Source organism: Pseudonaja textilis, chromosome Z, assembly GCF_049901715.1.
Source record: "Pseudonaja textilis isolate UNSWEBS1 chromosome Z, rPseTex1.2, whole genome shotgun sequence".
In the NCBI taxonomy this organism is placed as follows: domain Eukaryota; kingdom Metazoa; phylum Chordata; class Lepidosauria; order Squamata; family Elapidae; genus Pseudonaja; species Pseudonaja textilis.
In genome coordinates this window covers 50,946,527-50,966,181 of record NC_142008.1, presented here as the reverse complement: position 1 = coordinate 50,966,181, position 19,655 = coordinate 50,946,527, and the positions used below count along the sequence as shown (strand labels likewise).

Here is a 19,655-nt window from a genome sequence, read left to right as displayed (position 1 = left end):
TCCACTTAGCACATGTTGCTTGCGCACCAACCATGGGTCATAACACAATGTCTCTTCCTTCAACTCTCCTGCTCTTAGCTATTGCTAAGTCTTGTTATTATCTATTTTGCTATTTTTTTTAATATACAGGCCATGTACTGCTTTGTCTTCCCATGCCTCTTTATTTTGTTTGGTTTTTCTTGTAAGCCAGTACTTAGTAGATCTTCCTGTGTTATAGCTTCAGTGCATCTTCTCCATCCTTCAGATATTCTTCCAATGCCCTTTTTTCTTCTTCAACTATCTGATATACTTGCAATATTCCAGCCCCACCTATTTGTCTTGGTAAATAGAGTCTGTCAACATTTTTCTGTGGATGAAGGGCATGATTCATTTTCATTATTTTATAGTCTTCTATCTAGGGTTTTTGGTTCTGCTTGAATCCAATCCACTGTTCCGGCTGTGTAGCTAATGACTGGATTTGTCCAGGGATTAATTTGCTTGATGGTATTCCCTCCACTGAGTTTGGACTTCTTCACTCTCTTGATATATTTATTTTTAACCTTTTTCTTGACTTCAGTGTGCTTTATGTTGAAGGATGCCCAGATATTTGTAGTGACGGTCTTCATTCAGTTCTCAATATTATTTCCATAGAGCGAAGGTCGGCAACCTGCAGCTCTGGAGCCGCATGTGGCTCTTTGGGCCCTCTGCTGTAGCTCCCTGTCGCGGCAATGGCACGGCCAGAGCCTTAAATGTGGGAACCAAGCACCCCTGCACTTGCCTTTGCGCGGCAACAGCATTCCGCCTTTGTCGCAGTACATTTGCTGTTGCCACCAGCAAAGAGGCTGGAAGCGAATGGCAGAGGCAGATATTGCAGGGTGGGGGCCATCCCCCAAGCCTGGCCTTCCTCCTCCCTTGTTGTCGGAGCCAAGAGAAAGAAGGAGGCGGCATGAGGAAGCGTTCCCCTCCCCTGCCTAACACCGAGCACAACAACCCAGTAGGAGGGGGAGATGGCCTGGCAGAAGCATCCCCATTGGCAAGTTGGATGTCAGAGAGGCGTGGCCCGGCTCTTACAGTGGGACGCTGTTTGGCACCTCCAGATGCAGCGAGAGCTATGTTTTTGTTCACTTTCTGTTGCCTGTGCCTTTTCCGGGCAGCAATGGCTGGGGCCATGAAGGGGAGGCAGCAGAGGCATCTGGGCTGCTTCCCTCCCCCACAGCAAGCTGGGCCTGGAGAAGCACTAAGGGTTGTGGATGAGCACTGGAGGATCAAAAGATGCACTCTGATGTTGCCCCAACACGTGTTTCCAGCATGCATTCCTCTATCCCAAAGTATGATTGAGTGGAGGGGAAGAGAGCAGGGGGAAGGATAGGAGGAAAAGCCCTGCTGGCTTTCCTTTGATTGGGGTGGGGGGAAGACCCAGTACCCCTCCATGGCCTGCCTGCTGCTCTCGCAGCACCTCTTTCTTTCGCTCTCTCCCTCTCTCGCATTGTGTTGTAATGGGCTCCAGGAAGAGAAGGGGGTCCAGTCCCCGATTTGACATATGCTTCACAATGGGGGAGACTGGATCCCCTCCTGGAGCCCATTACAACACAATGCGACCCTGTCCCACTCGCCCCTGGCAACTCTTTTTCTCTCACTATCTCTCTCTATCTCTCTGTCTCTAGGGGTGGAGAGCAAGTTGTACGTCCAGCACCATCAAAGTCGGAAGTAGCCGCCTGCCCTTTCCCTCCAGTCAGGCAGTGAGAGGGAGACAGAGGGAGACACATTCAGCTCGATTCAACTCTGTCTGCTCTCCTCTCTCTGCCGTGCCCAGTTTTGCAAGGATTCAGCCGACACTGCCTTGGTAATTGGGGATGGGGGAATTACATCCCATTCTTTGCCTGCCAAGCATCTTTGGGGGTGCCCAGGAACTATATTTTCCAGCCACTTTGGACTGATCCATCCACTTTGCTGGATGAATATGCATGCCTGTATGAGTGTGCTGCTGCTTGGGATGATGCTTCTCTGAAGTGTGTGCGGTGATCTGCAGTAAGGCAGCAACCTTGTGGTGCTGTGATGTAACATCCTGACAGTCACTCCTTTTGCAATGCAATGTTTATTTTGTATTTTTCCAGAGACAGAGAACGAGAACATAGTAGAATTTCTTTACAGTTATTCCTGGGTGTATGGGTTGGGAAATGGAGGTGGGGAGTGGGAGGGAAGAAGGGAGGCAAAGAGTGAGGGAAAGAGAGAGGCAGAGAGAGAGATGAGGGAGAGAGGGGGATGAGAGGGAGATAGAAAAAGTGAAAGTTGAGAGAACGAGAAAGGAGAGACAGAAGAAGGGAAAGAGATGAGGGAGAGTGCCAGATCTGTGTATCTATCATTTCTTCAGTGGAAAAAGAAAAGTGGGGGAGACGGATAAAGAAATCCTTTCTTGATGTAATCTGAATATATTTAATCTTATATCAAATTTGTATAAGCCACACATGATACAATGGAGGGAGAAAACCCAGATGGCCAGAACCCATCACCTCTGAGAGGCACAGCCAGGAGATAAGAAGATCATAAAAATTCCACAGTGAGATGTGTCCTGGGAATCTCTGGAAAAGTTCATTTTAAAAAGGGGATGGGGGGAAATTAGGTATGCCCTGGGAAACTGTGAAAAAGATCATTTCTACAGAATGGCTTGGGGGGAATTAACATAGTGGCTTTTGTTTCCCTAAATACACATCAAGATAAGGGGAGGGGTTCTAAACTCCCTTATCCCTGTATGCCTGAGGGACCTCAGGCGCTGCTTTGAACTCCTACATGAATTGTCTCATCTCAATAAAGGATTCCTTTTGATACATTTGGTTTTCAGAAGTTCATTCTTGTAAATTGAATCGGAAAAAGTTCTGTAGCCTGATACAGAGAAAGAAAAGAGGGAGAGGGAGATAGGGAGATATAGAGAAAAAGAAATACAGGTGAGAGAAAGATAAGACAGAGAGGGAAGGAGGGAGAAAGAGATGGGAGGGAGAGAGTGGGGGAGATACTTATTTCCCATAGAAAAGAAAAACGAGCCACAAAACCTGGGTAGGCATGTGACTGTGTGGGAGTGAATGATATCGAGTTGGCTATCCCACCCAGGTTTTGTGGCTCCCAGTGTTTTGTTTTCTGTGGGAAATGGGCTCAAGTGGCTCTTTGAATGTTAAAGGTTGCAAACCCCTGAGACCCCTGCCATAGAGCATCTTTCAATATTTTCTCTGTTTACTGGTGAACATGACACATTTGTCCAGTCTAAACTCCCTTGCAGTATACACAGACAGTGTTGAGCAGTGCTATTTCAGACGATGTTTTTCCATACAACTTTGTTCATATAAAGGAGGTGAATAGTCTGGCAGATGTTTTTAATGTTTGATAACCATGACCCAATTATTCAGTATTGTTGAGAGAGGAATCAGTGCAATAACAAAGTGGTCATCATCACTTGTTCTTAGCTTCTATCAATCTACTAGCATTGACCAATAACCATGTCTTTCATTGTGCCATTAATCTTTGCCCAAAATTTCTGATATTTATATTGATCCCCTTATTTCTTCTTATTTATAATTTATATTGATTATCCAATTATGTGGCAGGAAATCGAATGCCTTCTTGTAATCAATCCATGCTACCTTCAAGTACATTCATACTTGCAGTTTTCCAGAATCTTGTCAATTAGGAGTTGATCTTTTGTTCCTCTGTTGTCTTGAGTGGTTTCCTTTCTGCTTGGATGGAAAGAGCTTATTTTCAAATAGAGGCGTTGGATTGCATTTGAAAATCATTGGCAAGCTGATAATTGACTTGTAGTTTACCTGGTGCTGCTCCTTTCCTGGATAGTTCATTATTAGGTAGCTTTTGCCAGATGTTGGCCACTCTTCAATTTCACCTTCTTGCAATATGTTGTTAAACTGCTTGACAACAAGTGGGTATAACTCATCTTTCTCAGAGCGCACAAGCCACACAACCACATCAAGGTATAGCTTCACTAGGGATTGCGCTCAATGTTTATTAGTATACCATCAACATTGTTATCGTTTTCCTATTTGTCTTCTCGTCAATCATGAGAAAATATGACCAATTTCATGTTATCCAGATATTTCACACTGTGCATTAGAGGTTTTTGTCTACTGTATCTGACTGTCAAGGCATATGAGAAAAACTGCTATGTGTGTTATGTTTATAAACATTATTTCTTTAATTGAGATTTATAAGGCAGCTACGTAATACTTGGAGTGATTGTGCATCATTGCAAGCTGAATATAGGTAGTCCTCAACATACAACCATAATAGAGTCTACCCATTACGGACATATGTTGTGATGGTCATAAATTGGGTGAATTACATGACTGACTGGATTTTATTCTCTTTTTTGTGGTGATCATTAAACATGGCAGTCATTAAATAAGCCCATTGTTCATTATGATGTGGTTTTTCTAAAAACCTTTTCATTTTGTCAAAAACATCATAAAATGCAGTCACATCATTGCAAGACACTGCAAACAGCTGTAAATCTAGCTGTGTTGCTGAGTATCTGAAATTCAGTCACATGACTGGCAGTGACTGTTGGAACTTGCTTGTTCCAATAAGTCATAATTTTGAATGGTTGCTAAACAACTAGTTATAAGTCAGGATACATGTATCTTTGTCTTCTTAAAAATTATTTGAAAAAAGCTACTTTTAGCCCATAGGTTTTGTGCCACCAGTTCACAGTAACATATAAGAATACTCACCTCCATTTTTAGGAAGAAAAAAGTTAATATAATTGCTTCTGCTGCATTGGTTATCCTACTAATTTAGCTTGATGATATTCATTATCAGAATTTAGAGGGGAAAGATCTTAAAATTTTGAGTTGTAATAGAAATAAGTTTATATACTGTCTTGATATCGTCTTCAAATAAATTGTATTATAGATAAATTCCTGAATTGAGAGGTAGATTTCATTTCTTTTTTTTTCCCAACTCATTTTACTACATTGCTTCCATTATAGAAAAGAAAAATAATATAATAAGTTTAACATTCTTATTGTTACTTACAACAAGGATGTCAAACTGGATTTCTTTGAGGGTTGGATCAGCATTGTAGTTCTCCTCCGCAGGCCAGCTGGGGGTTGGGATGGATGCCTCCTGCAGCACTCTGCTGGCCGTTTTCAGGTCATTTTTGGCCCATTTTTTGGCTCGTTTTCAGCCCATTTTTCAGCCAGTTTTTCAGACACTCCAGACTTACAAGCTTTGATTTCAAAAAGTATATGCCAGAGAAATCTTACTCTTTGACCTTCTTCCACTTTGGTTTTAAATGAATCTGAAAACAAAAATGCTTTATCTTTCTTTAAATAATTTTGCAGACTAATTTAGGATTGACTTTACCTCGTGGATACTGCAGATACCATTTCAATTCATTGCATGGCTGTAATAAACCAAACTGCTGGCTGTCGCATGTTCTTATATCAAGAGATGATAAGGTAAAACATGTCCCATGTCAGTATAAAATGTTTTGCTAACTTTCAACCATAAAAGTAATCATCAAAATCACCATAAGTGTTTGCCTTTTAAGAAGTCATTGATATGATTATTGAATCTTTAAGTTCATTAGATATTTGTTGATTTGCAAAAGTGTATGATAAAAATGAATAGATTTCAGTAAAATATAAAGTTCAGTATTTGCTGCATGCAGTAAGTGTGGCCTACAGTAAAAGTAAAACAAATTAGAATAAAAAGAATCAAATAAAGTTCAGCTTTGATTTAACATATTTCTTTTTTTTTTTAAATAAACTTTATTAATTTTACTTTTTAAAAAAAAAGACAACAACACAGCTATAAATTATATACAACAAAGAGGCACCAGTCTTGGCGTAAGCCAAGAGGGAAAGAAAGGAAAGTTTGAGAGAGGAAAGAGGGAAAGGGAAGAGAAGGGGGAAAAGTGGGGAAAACAAGGGTAGGAAAGACAATTATAATAAAACCATATTTTGTAACTGTCAGTAAGGTCTTTTCTTCTTCAAAGCTATCGTCAGCCTTAGTCTTCTTAGCGGTGAACTATCTTTGATTAAGCCAAATATACAAAGGATTCCAATTGCTAGAATAAATTGAAGATTCTTTATTTTTTAATGCTTGGGTTAGATTGTCCATTTCTGCACATTGTAAAATTTTCTGAATGACCATAAGTTCAGTGGGGATGGAAGGTAGTTTCCAGCACTGGGCAAATGCCAGTCTGGCAGCGGTTAAGATATGGATTGTAATATACTTTGATTTTTGGATATTCGTTTATCAAAAATTCCTAGAAGGAAGGACTCGGTTTGTACTCAATCTGTTCCATGGTTATTTCCTCTAGCCAGTGCCTAATTTTTGCCAATACTTCTGGGTTTCCTTGCATGACCACCACATGTGGAAGAAGGTACCTTCTATGTTTTGACATTTCCAACACTTGGGGCTCGTGTTGGGGTTCATCTTGGCCAATCTCGAAGGAGGCAGGTGCCATCTATAAAACATTTTATATAAGTTTTCTTTATAAGCTGCTGATTTCGTGATCTTAATGTTCCTGTTCCAGACCTTTTCCCATTCTGCTAGGGTAATGCTCCGACCCACATTTCTGCTCCACGCAATCATATTTCCCTTGACAATTTCTTGTTCCAGTTCTGTTTCTAATAAATATTTGTAAAATTTAGATATATTTTTTTTACTTGGTCCTAATAGAATTTTGTCTAGAGTCTGTAATTTATTGTAGATTCCAAATTCTTTAATGTCTTGTTTGTATTTACTATGAATTTGAAGGTACACCCACTGATCAATTATAAATCCTCGTTCTTGTAATTCTTGTCGTGTTTTTAACTTTCCTTGTAGGTCTAATAAATTTTCATACTTAATCATTTTGGTTATATCCAAATTATTAGGGTGTACTTGATTTAACATATTTCTGATTAGCTGTAATTATTATTGATGATTGATTGATAGATTGATTAGCCCTTGGGGCATATCAAAAGTATAGTCCTAGAAACAAATTATTACTAAAATTTGATAAAAGCAATTTGAAATGGAATTGTCTGAAATGAAATTGGAATAAAATATAATTTAAGATATAAAATATGATAAAATTATATTTTGGTGTTACCCCAGCAATCTACCCTAATCAGCCCCATGTATGCAGATCTCAACCGAACCGTTTCACTTATATACTCTGCTGTGTTAAATATTATTTTCAGGTTCTGGTCGCACATAAGGTAAGTTGTTTTGATATGGGGAATCCCAATAGCTCAGGGGTGTCACGCTGGATTTCTTCGAGGGCTGGATCAGCACTGTAGTTCTCCCTGGGGGGGATGGTCGGAATGGATGCCTTCTTCAGCACCCTGCTGGCCAAAACGGGGTGTGGGGGTCCACATGTGGGCCCCCCTGAGTCTTGTTTTTACCCTCCATGCAGCACTCTGCCACCTGTTTTGGGGCCATTATTTTGCCCCATTTTCCGGCTCATTTTTTGCTCATTCTCAGGCTGTTTTTTGGCTCGTTTTCAGCCATTTTTGACTGGTTTTCGGCCTGTTTTCAGTCCGTGTTTGGCCCCATTTTGGACTCTTTTTTAGGTCATTATTCAGCCTGTTTTCAGTGAGCAAAGTGCTGCAGGAGGCCACGGAGAGTGAAAATGAGGTGCGGGGGGCACACACAGCCCATTTTAGCCTCCAGAGGCACTGCAGGCCAGTCCTTTAATAACTCCAGGCCGGCCCTGTGGGCCAGATCCGGCCTGCACCCTTGAGTTTGACACCCCTGGTGTAGATCATCTGTAGCAGTTAGAGATGAATTGGGAATTCATACAATTCATGCACTATCCAACATTAGAACATATAACCACTAGTACAAAGTCAATGAAATGGATAGACTCCCCAAATTATTTCTTCTAGAGCAAATAAAATCACAATCATAAATCTCTTGAATCATCAAACTAACAAATTTTGTAAGAAGTTATGGCCTTCCTGTCTCTTGCATAGTAGAAGAATGATTTTAAAAAACAGCTGCCCAAAGAATTAAGGATATAGAAACACAAAATGATATAACTCCTTAGTAAGGTGAGTAATTTGAAATGGCCAAGCAAATACATAGCTATTTGAAATTACAACTGCTAAAACATTTTAGGGAGATATTTATATGAGCAAAATTTGAACAGCTTGACACAATGGTCATATATGGGAGATTCCATTCTATACCCCAGAATGGACATCTCTGCATTTGCAGAGCAGCAGAGGTGGAAGATCTGGCTCACATCCTATTTGATTGGTGCCTGTATAAGAGGGTGAGAGACAGGTGCCTTGGTCTATATACTTGGTCTATATATATCCTTTGGGACACCTACAGAATATTACTGAGTTATGATTTTTGGCAGCCAGCTCGAGTTCTGACCAGATTGAAATGGCAAAATGTATTTTTTCTTTAATTTTATAATTTTTATATTGTCTTCTTGTGTGCAACATCTCAGCTTGTATATGAACAATAGGATTCCTCTGGGCAAGCTTCATGGCTGCCTATATCTGCTTGCTGGGAGACCCTCTGGGGTCAAATCCACCCTGGAGGGGTGGTGAAGAAAGAAGAAGTCCTTCATTAATCTCAAGGAAATCACAATTTCCTCATTAGATCCGAAGAAAGCTCTCCTGAACGGCAGTAGGGATGATGGCCATTTTGGCAAGTGACAAGCTGTGACAACTGGGACAATAAAATTTGTGCTGGAGCGGTTTGTGGACAGAGCATTGAAACTGGGTGAGAAACTTCCAACTTTTATTCTAAATATTTAACCCAAGTAAAAGAATTCCAAAAAATAATCTCCAAGAGTTAAGAAAGCAGCAATTGGATACATGGAGAAAAATCAAAGATCCAGATGCGAAAGAAATGTCTAAACGGAAGCTTTAAAACATAGAAAGCCTGGAAAAGATTTAACAACAACTCAAAAAGTGATTATTGGGAGAAACTGCTTTTCTCATTTTTACTTTTAACCCTCTGATCTGTTGACAATTAGCTGTTTGATTTTTGCACCTGTTTATAATGTTGGAATTTGGAGCAGGAGAGCCATCTACTGGAGGAAGAAGATCACTGCAGCATGGGAAATTCAAGTGAAAGTGATCATTGTTTAATATAAATAAAGGAAAGGAGGGAAAGTAAACAACACCTGGAGGGCGACTTGACCTTGATTCTATTTCAGTAGGCAATCTAGATGTTTGGAAATATTTAGTGAGCTTTTTGAAGATTTTAAAGACAAACTGAATTGCAAATAACAAAAACACTGTTGAAACTGTTCACTGGATGGTAGATTTGAAAGACTTGAGGAAATTTGGTGGGCTAATTTGGATTTGGATTACTAACACTACTTGACAGAACATCCTATGAGATAAAAGAAGAAAAGTGGTAGAAGAAAAAAAGAAAATTTGGACAACTGGGAAGGTATAAACTGGAATATTATAAAGACTGTAAATTATTAAATAGCTTTTAAGGATGATAAATTTAGAGGATTTGGTGGTATAATTCTGGGACTGACTAAATTTTATTAATAATTGGCTTTTTTGGAATTTTTATATATTGGGACATTAGAACCTTAGTGGCATATTGAGTAATTCTTAATATATAGAGGTTAGAAGGTGGACAACTATGATTAAGTAATCTAAGTGTATTATTATTACTAACAGTGTGAAAAGTATATTGAAACTTACAACTTTTTTTTTTTGAATAAATTTTATTGAATTTACAATTAAAAAAAACATAACAACATTACATATGCAACAGAGAGAGAAAAAGAAGAAAGAAAGAAGGGAAGGAGAAAAAAAACAAAAAACCAAAAACGCTCGGTCTTGCGACCGAAAAAGGAGAAAAAGAAGTATAAAAGAAAGAAAAAAAACAAAGAGACGGAAGAAAAAAAAGAAAATACGTTAAAACCAGACAGATATCCTTTTTGACAGTCTGCAAGATCCAATTCTCCTACCTTACTTTAAATATACATCTTATCACTATTTATGCTTACACTACCCATTATTCATTGAACAGTTTATCTCTGGTATAACCAATTATACCACGCATTCCAATTATTATAAAATGCTGAAGACTCTTTATTTTTAAGAGCTATGGTTAAATTGTCCATTTCTGCACAGTCACATATTTTCTGGATGACCATTTGATCTGTAGGTAAATAGGATGATTTCCAGCACTGGGCAAATGCTAATCTGGCCGCAGTTAGAATATGAATTATAATATATTTCGTCTTTTAGAAAAATGTTTATCAGAGATCCCTAGTAGGAAGAACTCTGGTTTGTATTCGATTTGTTCTTTGGTTATTTCCTCCAGCCATTTTCTAATTTTTGCCAGTATTTCTGGGCTTCTTTACAGGTCCACCACATATGAAAATAGGTTCCCTCTATGTTTTTACATTTCCAACATTTTGGACTAGAGTTTGGGTTCATTTTTCGCTAACCTCGAAGGGGATAAGTGCCATCTATATAACGTTTTATACATATTTTCTTTATGCCGGATTTTGTAATCTTAATGATTCTATTCCAGATCTTTTCCCATTCTGTTAATGTAATGCTTCTTCCAATATTCCTACTCCACATTATCATGTTCCCTTTCACTATCTCTTGCTCTAATTCTACCTCCAATAAATATTTATAAAATTTGGAGATATTCTTTTATTTGATCCTAATAAGATTTTATCTAAGTGTTGTAATTTGCTATAGATTCCAAACTCTTTGATATCTTGTTTGTATCTGCTATGGATTTGTATATATAACCACTGATCAATTTTAAATCCCTGTTCCTGTAAGTCCTGTCGAGTTCTTAATTTTCCTAAAGGGTCTAATAAATCTTTATATTTAGTCGTTTTTGTTATATCCAAATTGTTGGGATGAACCATTGCCTCCATTGTTGAAAGCCAAATCGAATTTTTAAATAATGTTTTTACATATTTTTTCCAATTAGTTAATAGTGAATCTCTAATAAGATGTCTATGAAATACGACTGTTTAGTTTTCCCCACATCCCATAGAAAAGCGTGCCATCCTCTCTGAAGGTCGTGCCCTTCCAAGACTAGAGTTCTTTTGTTCCGTAAATTGACCCAGTCTTTTAACCATAATAAGTTGGCTGCCCAATAATATAATTCCCAGTTTGGGAGCGCTAGCCCACCTCTACTTTTGCATCTTGTAAGGCCTTAATACTGATTCTAGCTTTTTCCTTGCCAAATAAATTTAAGAGTTACCTTATTTATATCATCAAAAAAATTTTTGGTAATTTTATTGGGATTGTCTGGAATAAGTAAAGGAGTTTTGGTAAGATGTTCATTTTGATCGTGGCAATCCTGCCCAGTAGAAAGCTGCAACTTATTCCAAGATTCTAGATCTTTCTTAATTTGCTGTAACAGTTTATCATAATTATTCTCTTTGAAGCGATTTACTATGTGGTGTTAACCATATGCCTAAATATTTGACCTTTTTGTTCCCTGTATCCCCATGGTTTTTTTCTAATTCTTTCCTCTGGTTCTCTGTTAGATTTTTAGTCAGTAATTTTGTCTTATTTCTGTTAATCTTTAATCCTGCTACTGAGCCATATTCTTCTAGTTCTTTTATTAGATTATGTCCTTTTTCCATGGGATCCTCTAGGAAGAAAACCATATCGTCTGCAAACGCCTGTAATTTATATTCCTCTGCTTTGACCCTAACTCCTTGGATTTCAGAGTTTTGTCTTATCCGCGTTAACAATGATTCTAAAGCAAATATAAATAAGAGGGGTGAGAGAGGGCAACCCTGTCTAACGCCCTTTTCAATGCTTAGTGGGCCTGTTTGTTCGCCATTAATTAGTATATTGGCTTGTTGGGTATTGTAAATTGTTGTGATAATATTCTCGAATTTAGTGCCCAGATTCATGTTATAGATTTTTTGTATTAAAAAGTGCCAATGTAAATTATCGAATGCTTTCTCCGCATCTAAAAACATGAGTGTAAATTGTTTCTCTGGATGAGCTTCATAATATTCTAAGGCGTCAATAACGGTTCTTAAATTGTTTTTAATTTGGCGGAATGGAAGGAAACCATTTTGGTCTTCATGAATGTATAAATTTAAAACTTGTTTTACTCTATTCGCTATAATTGAGGTAAATAATTTATAAACGAGCGTTTAAAAGTGAGATTGGTCTATAATTGTTGATATATCTGGCATCTACATCCTCCTTGAATTAACGCAATCAACGCCCCCTCCATGAGTCTGGCATTTTGGCAGCCAAAGTACTTAGTTAAACACTTCCAGCATCAGAGGTCCTACTAAATCTATTGTGGCTTTATACAATTCTACTGGAATCCCATCTGGACCAGGGATTTATTATTACATTGATTTTCCATTGCGGATTTTAACTCAGACCATGTAATATCCTTATTTAGTAATTCTTTGTCTCCTTCCCCTATTGTTTTATCATTCGTATTCTCCAGATAAGTTCTTATTTTATCCTCATTGATTTCTTCTTTTTATATAGTCTTTGAAAATAGTTTAATATAATATCTTTTTTCTTCTCAATCTCATGTTGTGGGATGCCTTTCTCGTCTATTAGTTGGTGTATCAATCTCTTTTCTTTTTCTTTTTAAGTTTATAAAATAGCCATCTTCCTGGTTTATTGGCGTGTTCAAAATAATTTTGTTTGGACCTTCTCAAGCTAACTTCTATTTTATCTTGTTCAATTAAATTCAGCTTATGTTTGGCTAGTATTAACTGGTTTTGTAGTCCTTGGATCTTAGGGGTTTTTTGTAATTGTATTTCTAAGTCTTGGATTTGTTGTTGTAACACGTTTTGTCGGGCATAAATTCTCTTGTTTCTCATAGCATTATAGGAAATTGTTGTGCCTCTTATAATTGCTTTCATAGTATCCCAAATGTTCTGTTTTGAAGTTGTTTCATTATTATTATCTTTTAGAAAATAGTTTAGCTCCTCTTTCAGTTTATTAATATACTCTTCTTCGTTTACAATTTCGTTGTTTAGTGTCCATCTTTTTTTTATTCATCTCCTATCACTCCAAATTAGCTGTATTGGGTTATGGTCAGCCCATTCATTCGGTAGGATTTTAATTTCTTTTATTTCATTAGCCAAGTCCAAAGAAAAAAGAAATTAGGATTTTAAAACAAATTCCAAAGAGAGTGAGGATGATAAGACAAGATTATAAATTTTTAGCTAATGATTTAAATAAAAAAGGAATCCATTTTAAATGGTTAATCCCTGAAGGGATGTTAATTACGTGGAAAGAGAGGAAAATCAAAATAGAATCGATAGAACAGGCCCAAGTTTTTCATCAACAGCTCACAGATATGAATAGTCAACCCACCAAAGAAGAACCTAAAACGAGACCACAGGAGGTCCGATATCATCACAGAACCCAAAAGGAACGACTTTCTCTAATTTCAGGAAGTGATAATCCACAACATGGGAGAGAAGAGCAAATCCCACAACAACAACAACAAGAGAACCGAATCATTACTAGGCAAAAATCTAAGCAGAAGTAGATAAATGGTGGAGGGGAAGAAGTTGCTCTCCATCAATATAAACGGATTAAATTCATTATCAAAAAGAAAAAGGATATTCTCAAAACTTATTCAACATAACGCATGATATAATATGTCTTCAAGAGACACATATTTCGAAAAATGACGAAAGACATCTAATTTGTCCAAAATTAGGTAAACTTTTTACAGCACCGACCGACAAACACAAGAAAAAAGGAATTGCAATTTATGTAAAACAAGATGTAAAGGCAGAATTAATCTGGTCGGACCCCGAAGGAAGAACTCTGGTTATACAAGTTTGGATAAACCACATCACATTTTTACTTGTAGCAATCTATACCCCAAATGATGACCAGGGAAATTTTTAAACACCTTCACCAAAAAATAGTAGGCTTTGAAAAAGAAACATTTGCTTGATTGGCGATTTTAACTCCATTGCAGACTACCAGAAAGACCATAGTAATATGGGGAAAAACAAGAAGGGGAAAGGGAACTTTCTGCGGCATGTAAGGAAATGTTGAAAGAGCTAAATTTAAAAGATCTATGGAGGGAACGGAATCTTGAAGGAAAACAATTTACATACTATTCTAACCCACATAAGACTTGGACCAGAATTGATATGGCTTGGATGAAACTTACAACTTTTAAGGACTAGAAATTTAGTGGACTTGGAGAGATAATCTTGAGATGGATTAAACCTGATTAATAATTGGCCTTATTGATGTTTCTAAATAATTGGGATATTAGAATTATGGTGGAATATTGAGTAATTTTTAAAATATTAAAATGTTAGTGACTCAGAGGGGGACAACAAATGTATGAAGAAATGTTATCAATGACTAAATGTATTTATGAAGAAAGTGATAAAAAATTAGAAAGAGAATGGTATTGTTTAAATACAAAAATGAGAATGTACTCCAAATTGGGGCGGGGGGGAAGATAAGTACAAATTGGAAAAACAGTATTATACACACTGATTTATAAAAGAATCCATTACAATTATAATGTGCATGTTAACATTAGAAGTTGGAAGACCAGGATTATATTTAATTGTATTATTATTGTTAGCACTATGTAAGAAGTAAATTGACCCAGTCAATACACTATCCACAAAATATGTATGGCTGTTAAAGGAAAATTACAAATAAAACATTTATTAAAAAAAGAAAAGGAGAAATGGAGGAAATAAGAATGATTTAAAATGCCTAATAGTTCTTTGCAGACAAAGTGGGAATAGAATTTTTGAATACTTAACCATAGATATTTGAATATTTTCAGTACTTGCTTTTATTTTGTTTTACTATACCAGAATTGATCTACCTATTTGAGAATTTTCCCTGTTTGTAATCTATTTATAATAATAATGATAATAATAATAAAATCCATTGCCAATTTTGCAACGACAAAGTCGAAACTGTTTCACATTTAATATGTGAATATCTCTCTTATTCTTCTCATTTTTGTTTGGCAAATTCTAATAAATAAAATAAAATAAATAAAAACAAGTAAAAGGGGCTTCTCCCCTCCACAAGGGCATCTTCCGTGTCCCCCTGAAGTCTGGATGGGCCCAGAGGGGGGAGGAGGAGGCCCCTTTTCCGTCAAAAAGGAGCTCACCCTGATTTCTGGGCTCCCCCAGGAGGGAGGAGGGGGGCAGCCGTGGCCATTAGGGGCTCCTTGTCGGCTCTCCAGAGGCTGCACCCGAACCTGGGTTTCCTCTCTGGGGGGCTATGGGGACGTTTCCCTGCTTGGCGAAGGGTGTTGTGTGAACAGGATCCTCGCAGAAAGAAAAGCCTCTTCAGCTTCTTCTCAGTTGCAGTCGGTGGTCCAACCTGCCTCCCCTGAATTGAGACCCTTTGGGGCTCCATTGTGTTTCATTGACTCACCGGCCAGCAAGCCCAACCTCAGAGGACAAACCCCAGTTAAGAGTCGCCAGGCATGGCTGGAGTCCCTGGGTGGAGGAGGCTGGGTGGTCAGCATAAGAGATGGTTTGTGGCTTCTTTAGCTGACTGTCAGTTGGTGCTCCATTCAAAATTCAAGAAAGAAATACTTAGACTCCATAGATTAGAGAAAAGATATCTTTTACTGAAAATGAAGTGGTAGCATCGGTAGGATTCTGAATCTGAGAAATAAGTCGCGCAGATCACTTATACGAAGTGATGGAAATGTTCCCACCCCCCATAGTTCAAAAGATTCTTCCAATTAAAAGTTCTGAATATGATCATGTGGACATCTTCAGGTGGTGATGAGGCCTCTGTCCGTTAACCTTGGCATATTTTGATAAAGTTTGCAGCTGCGCAGAGAAAAGAAAGCTAAGCGAGAAATAGAAATTTAAGCAGGAATTTATACTCCCCCCTCTCCTCATTTACACAACACAAGAATGTAACACCTCCAGCTCTCTTCCCAGACGTTATCCCCCCTCCTCCCCCCGTTACTTATGGCAGCCAAAAGATGCCAAGCAGTAGTAGAAGATCTTGAAGGCTGACATTCGACCCTCCTAGAAAAAAGACGTTAGTCCTGCAAGAGAGGAAAGAAAAACATAAAAGATACTGATTAACAATCAAATACATTTCTAGGGTTTATCAGGATACTTCGTGCGAAAGTCTTTGATCAGCTTAGGGGCTCTAACATCCTTCTCATTGACCCACTCAGCTTGGGAAGAAGGGAAATATTTCCAAGCTACGAGGTATTGGAAACGACCCCTCCATTTTCGAGAGTCCAAAATTTCTTTAACTTCAAAATGTTGTTCCCCTTCAATCAGCAATGGTATAGGAGGATCAGTCTGGGTTGGTCTCAGACCAGAAGTGTGTTCAGGTTTCAACAAGCTAACGTGGAAAACCGGATGAATTTGTCGAAGAGTTTTTGGTAGTTTCAATTAGACTGTCACAGGATTTACGATCTGTTCAATCGTGAAAGGACCCACATATTTAGGACCAAGTTTCTTCGACTTTTGAGTGGTTTGTAGGTATTTGGTGGAGAGAAAAACTTTGTCACCCACTTGATAGGTCTTCTGTGGAGTTCTCTTTTTATCTGCAAACTTCTTATGAGATTGATGTGCATCATCTAATGCTTTACAGGCTACTGGCCAGTTAAATTGGAGTTGAGATATTCATTCATCTAGCGACTGGATGTTAGGTCTTTCTCGAGGAAGCTCAGGTATGGGTACAAAGTCTTGTCCTGGCGCCACCTTAAAGGGGGTGAATCCAGTACTATGAACAGAATTGTTGTATGCCACCTTGGCAAATGGCAATAAGTCAGCCCAATTATCCTGTTGATAATTTATGTAACATCTGAGGTATTGTTCTAGCACTGCGTTAGTCCTCTCACAGGCCCCATTGGTTTGGGGATGGTGGGCGGAGCTTAAGCCCTGGGTGGAGCCTATTAACTCCAGGAACTCCTTCCAAAAGTTCGAGGTGAATTGAACCCCTCGGTCAGAAATTATACGTTCAGGAACGCCATGCAGTCTATAGATATGTAGTATAAACAGTTTAGCCAACGATTTTGCAGAGGGAATCTTGGAGCAAGGTATGAAATGCGCTTGTTTGGAAAACAAATCGGTTACTGCCCATATGACCGTGTTTCTGGTGCTCTTGGTTAACTCTACTATAAAGTCCATAGAAATTTCCTTCCATGGAGCCGTTGGCCTAGCCACATTTTGTAACAGCCCTGCTGGCTTACCAGGAGGCCTTTTTGCTGAGGTGCAAACTAAGCAGCTAGCCACATAAGTTTCAATGTCCTTCAACATAGGCCACCAGAATTGTCGCTTAACGAGGTGTAAGGTTTTCATGAATCCAAAGTGACCAGCCGCTTTAGAGTCATGGGCTTGTTGCAATAATATTTGGCTTCTCAGTGTCTCTGGTACATACAACTTTGCTCCCATCCAGGCCAACCCATCTCTAACTGTACAGTTATTCGAATGAGCCAGGAACCATTCACCCAAGTTTTAGGGCCTCCTTTAATTGCGCCGTCAAATCATTCGATAAATCCATGTTATGTCTCCCCTTTAATTGCAGGTGAGCAAAACGAAATAAAGCAGTTCCAGAAATATCACAAACCATAAAGCAAACCTCACAAGAGGACTGCTGAAGTATTTTCAGTCCTCAGCAATAAATCCAAACTCTGTCCGGCAATCCTGACGTGGCTATAAATCCCAATGCCTCAAAGAGTTCTCTTCGTGTGTTCACTCCCATAAATCACTTTGCTTCTGGCAAAGTTCACCAGCCAAACTGTTTTCTTTTATCCTCTAAGGGGCGTGTTAATCTCCTTAATTAGTCACTGGCTCAACGCCTCCTTCCCAATTGAGATTGACGTCTCAATCTCCGTCTATTTCTTACATCAAGCCAGGATCTTTCCAAGTTCTCTTCTTCACTGGAAAACTCTCGCATGTGTTCCTGGTTAGCTATTCCCAGCTGTTGCTCAGCCAGAGGATAAGAATCAGAGGAGGTCGAAGGTCCTGACATCTCTATTAAATCAGGTTCGTCTCTCCTAGTTAAATCCATTTCCTCATCCTGGCTACCATCCAAGTCACTCAGCAGTGCCAGCTCATATTTCACTGCCATATCCTCTTCGCTCGAGCTCACATCTGCCAACGGAACAGATTCCAACTCTGGAGTCACAACAAATGCACTTCTTGTTTTTTCTTTTGCGCTCTAGTGACCATCAGGGCGGCTAGTTGTTTGGTTGAGACAATCGGCCGTATCACTTCCTGATGAACACTGTTATATTGAGGCAGTCTAGATAAAGCATCCGCCATAAAATTCCTCCCCCCCAGGATGTACTTCAGTGAGAAGTTAAACCGCTTAAAATACTGGGCCCACTGAACGTGTTTAGGAGACAGTTTTCGAGGCGTTTTTAAGGCCTCCAAATTCTTATGGTCAGTCCATACCTCGAACGGGTGTTTCGCTCCTTCCAAGAAATGTCTCCATGTCAATAGAGCCCAGCGAACTGCAAAAGCTTCCTTTTCCCAGACGGCCTACCTTCTTCTGGTTTCAGTTAGTTTACGGAAGGTGTAGGTGCAGGGTGTAAAATTTCTTTCTCATTGATTTGAAGTAATACTGCTCCAACGGCCACATCACTTGCATCGGCTTGGATCACGAATGGGGCATCCATGTCCGGGTGCTTTAGCACTGGTTCTGCAGCAAACAGTCGTTTCAGCTTTTCAGAAGCAGCTTGGCATTCCATGGACCACTCCAGCAGCTTGCTAGGCTTTGGTTTCGTCTCCCCCTTAGTTTTTAAGAGATTGGTGATAGGCATTGCTATCTTAGCAAAAGACGGGATGAATTGCCAGTAAAAGTTGGCAAATCCCAAGAAGCTTTGAAGTTGTTTTCATGTGCGCGGTGGGGCCCACTCCAACACAGCCCGCACATTCCCTGGATCCATTTCAATGCCCTCATGTGAAATGCAATACCCCAAATAGTCGATTTTCTCTTGATGGAACTCACATTTGGACAGTTTAGCATACAATTTAGCGGCTCGCAGTTTCTGCAGCACTGAACGCACCAGTTTCACATGTTCACCCCAAGTTTCCATGTAAATAAGGATGTCATCAAGGTAAACCAAAAACCCCTTGTATAAATGTTCATGTACACCTAATCATCTGCATGAATATGGCTGGAGCCCCTTATAGGCCAAATGGGAGAACGTTGAACTGGAAACAACCCATTGGGCTGTTAAAAGCGGTTTTCTACTCATCTCCTTCTTTAATTCGAATTCGGTAGTATGCTTCTCTCAAGTCCAACTTCATGAAAATTTTCCCTTTAGCCAGGTGGGCTAGCATGTCCTTCATCAGGGGGAGGGGGTACACGTTTTCCACGGAAATTGCGTTCAGGTTTCTATAGTCCACTACCAAGGTGGACTTGGTAGGACTTCTATAGTCCACTACCACTACTACTTGGAGCCATCTTTCTTTTCACGGAACAGCACTGGGGCCGCTACCCAAGGTCTAGCGGGTTGGATGAAACCATGTTTCAAATTTTTATCGATAAACGATCTCAGCTCTTCCAATTCCTGTGGTGTCATCGAATATAGCTTTGGTTTCGGGAGCGTCACCCCAGGCAAAATTTCAATACTACAATCTGTTGACCGATGAGGGGGAAGCTCATCTGAAGCCGTTTCTCTGAACACTTCCTTTAAGTCCCAATATTCTTTCGGAATTTTTTCCTCCCCCTCCAAGTCCTCGGTACCTGTGG

At 39.1% G+C, this 19,655-nt stretch overlaps 1 protein-coding gene across 5 annotated transcripts in view; it reads left to right on the top strand.

Moving 5' to 3' along the window:
- Positions 1–19,655, top strand: part of TOPAZ1 (testis and ovary specific TOPAZ 1) — an 85,263-nt gene that overhangs the window by 29,994 nt on the left and 35,614 nt on the right. For 3 of the 5 annotated variants that reach the window (XM_087917755.1, XM_087917753.1, XM_087917756.1), the window contains exon 4: positions 5,322–5,438. The exons of the other annotated variants lie outside the window; for them this stretch is intronic. In XM_087917755.1, the coding sequence (XP_087773881.1) occupies positions 5,322–5,438 (117 nt within the window). The remainder of the gene's footprint in view (positions 1–5,321; positions 5,439–19,655) is intronic. 5 annotated transcript variants of the gene reach the window in all.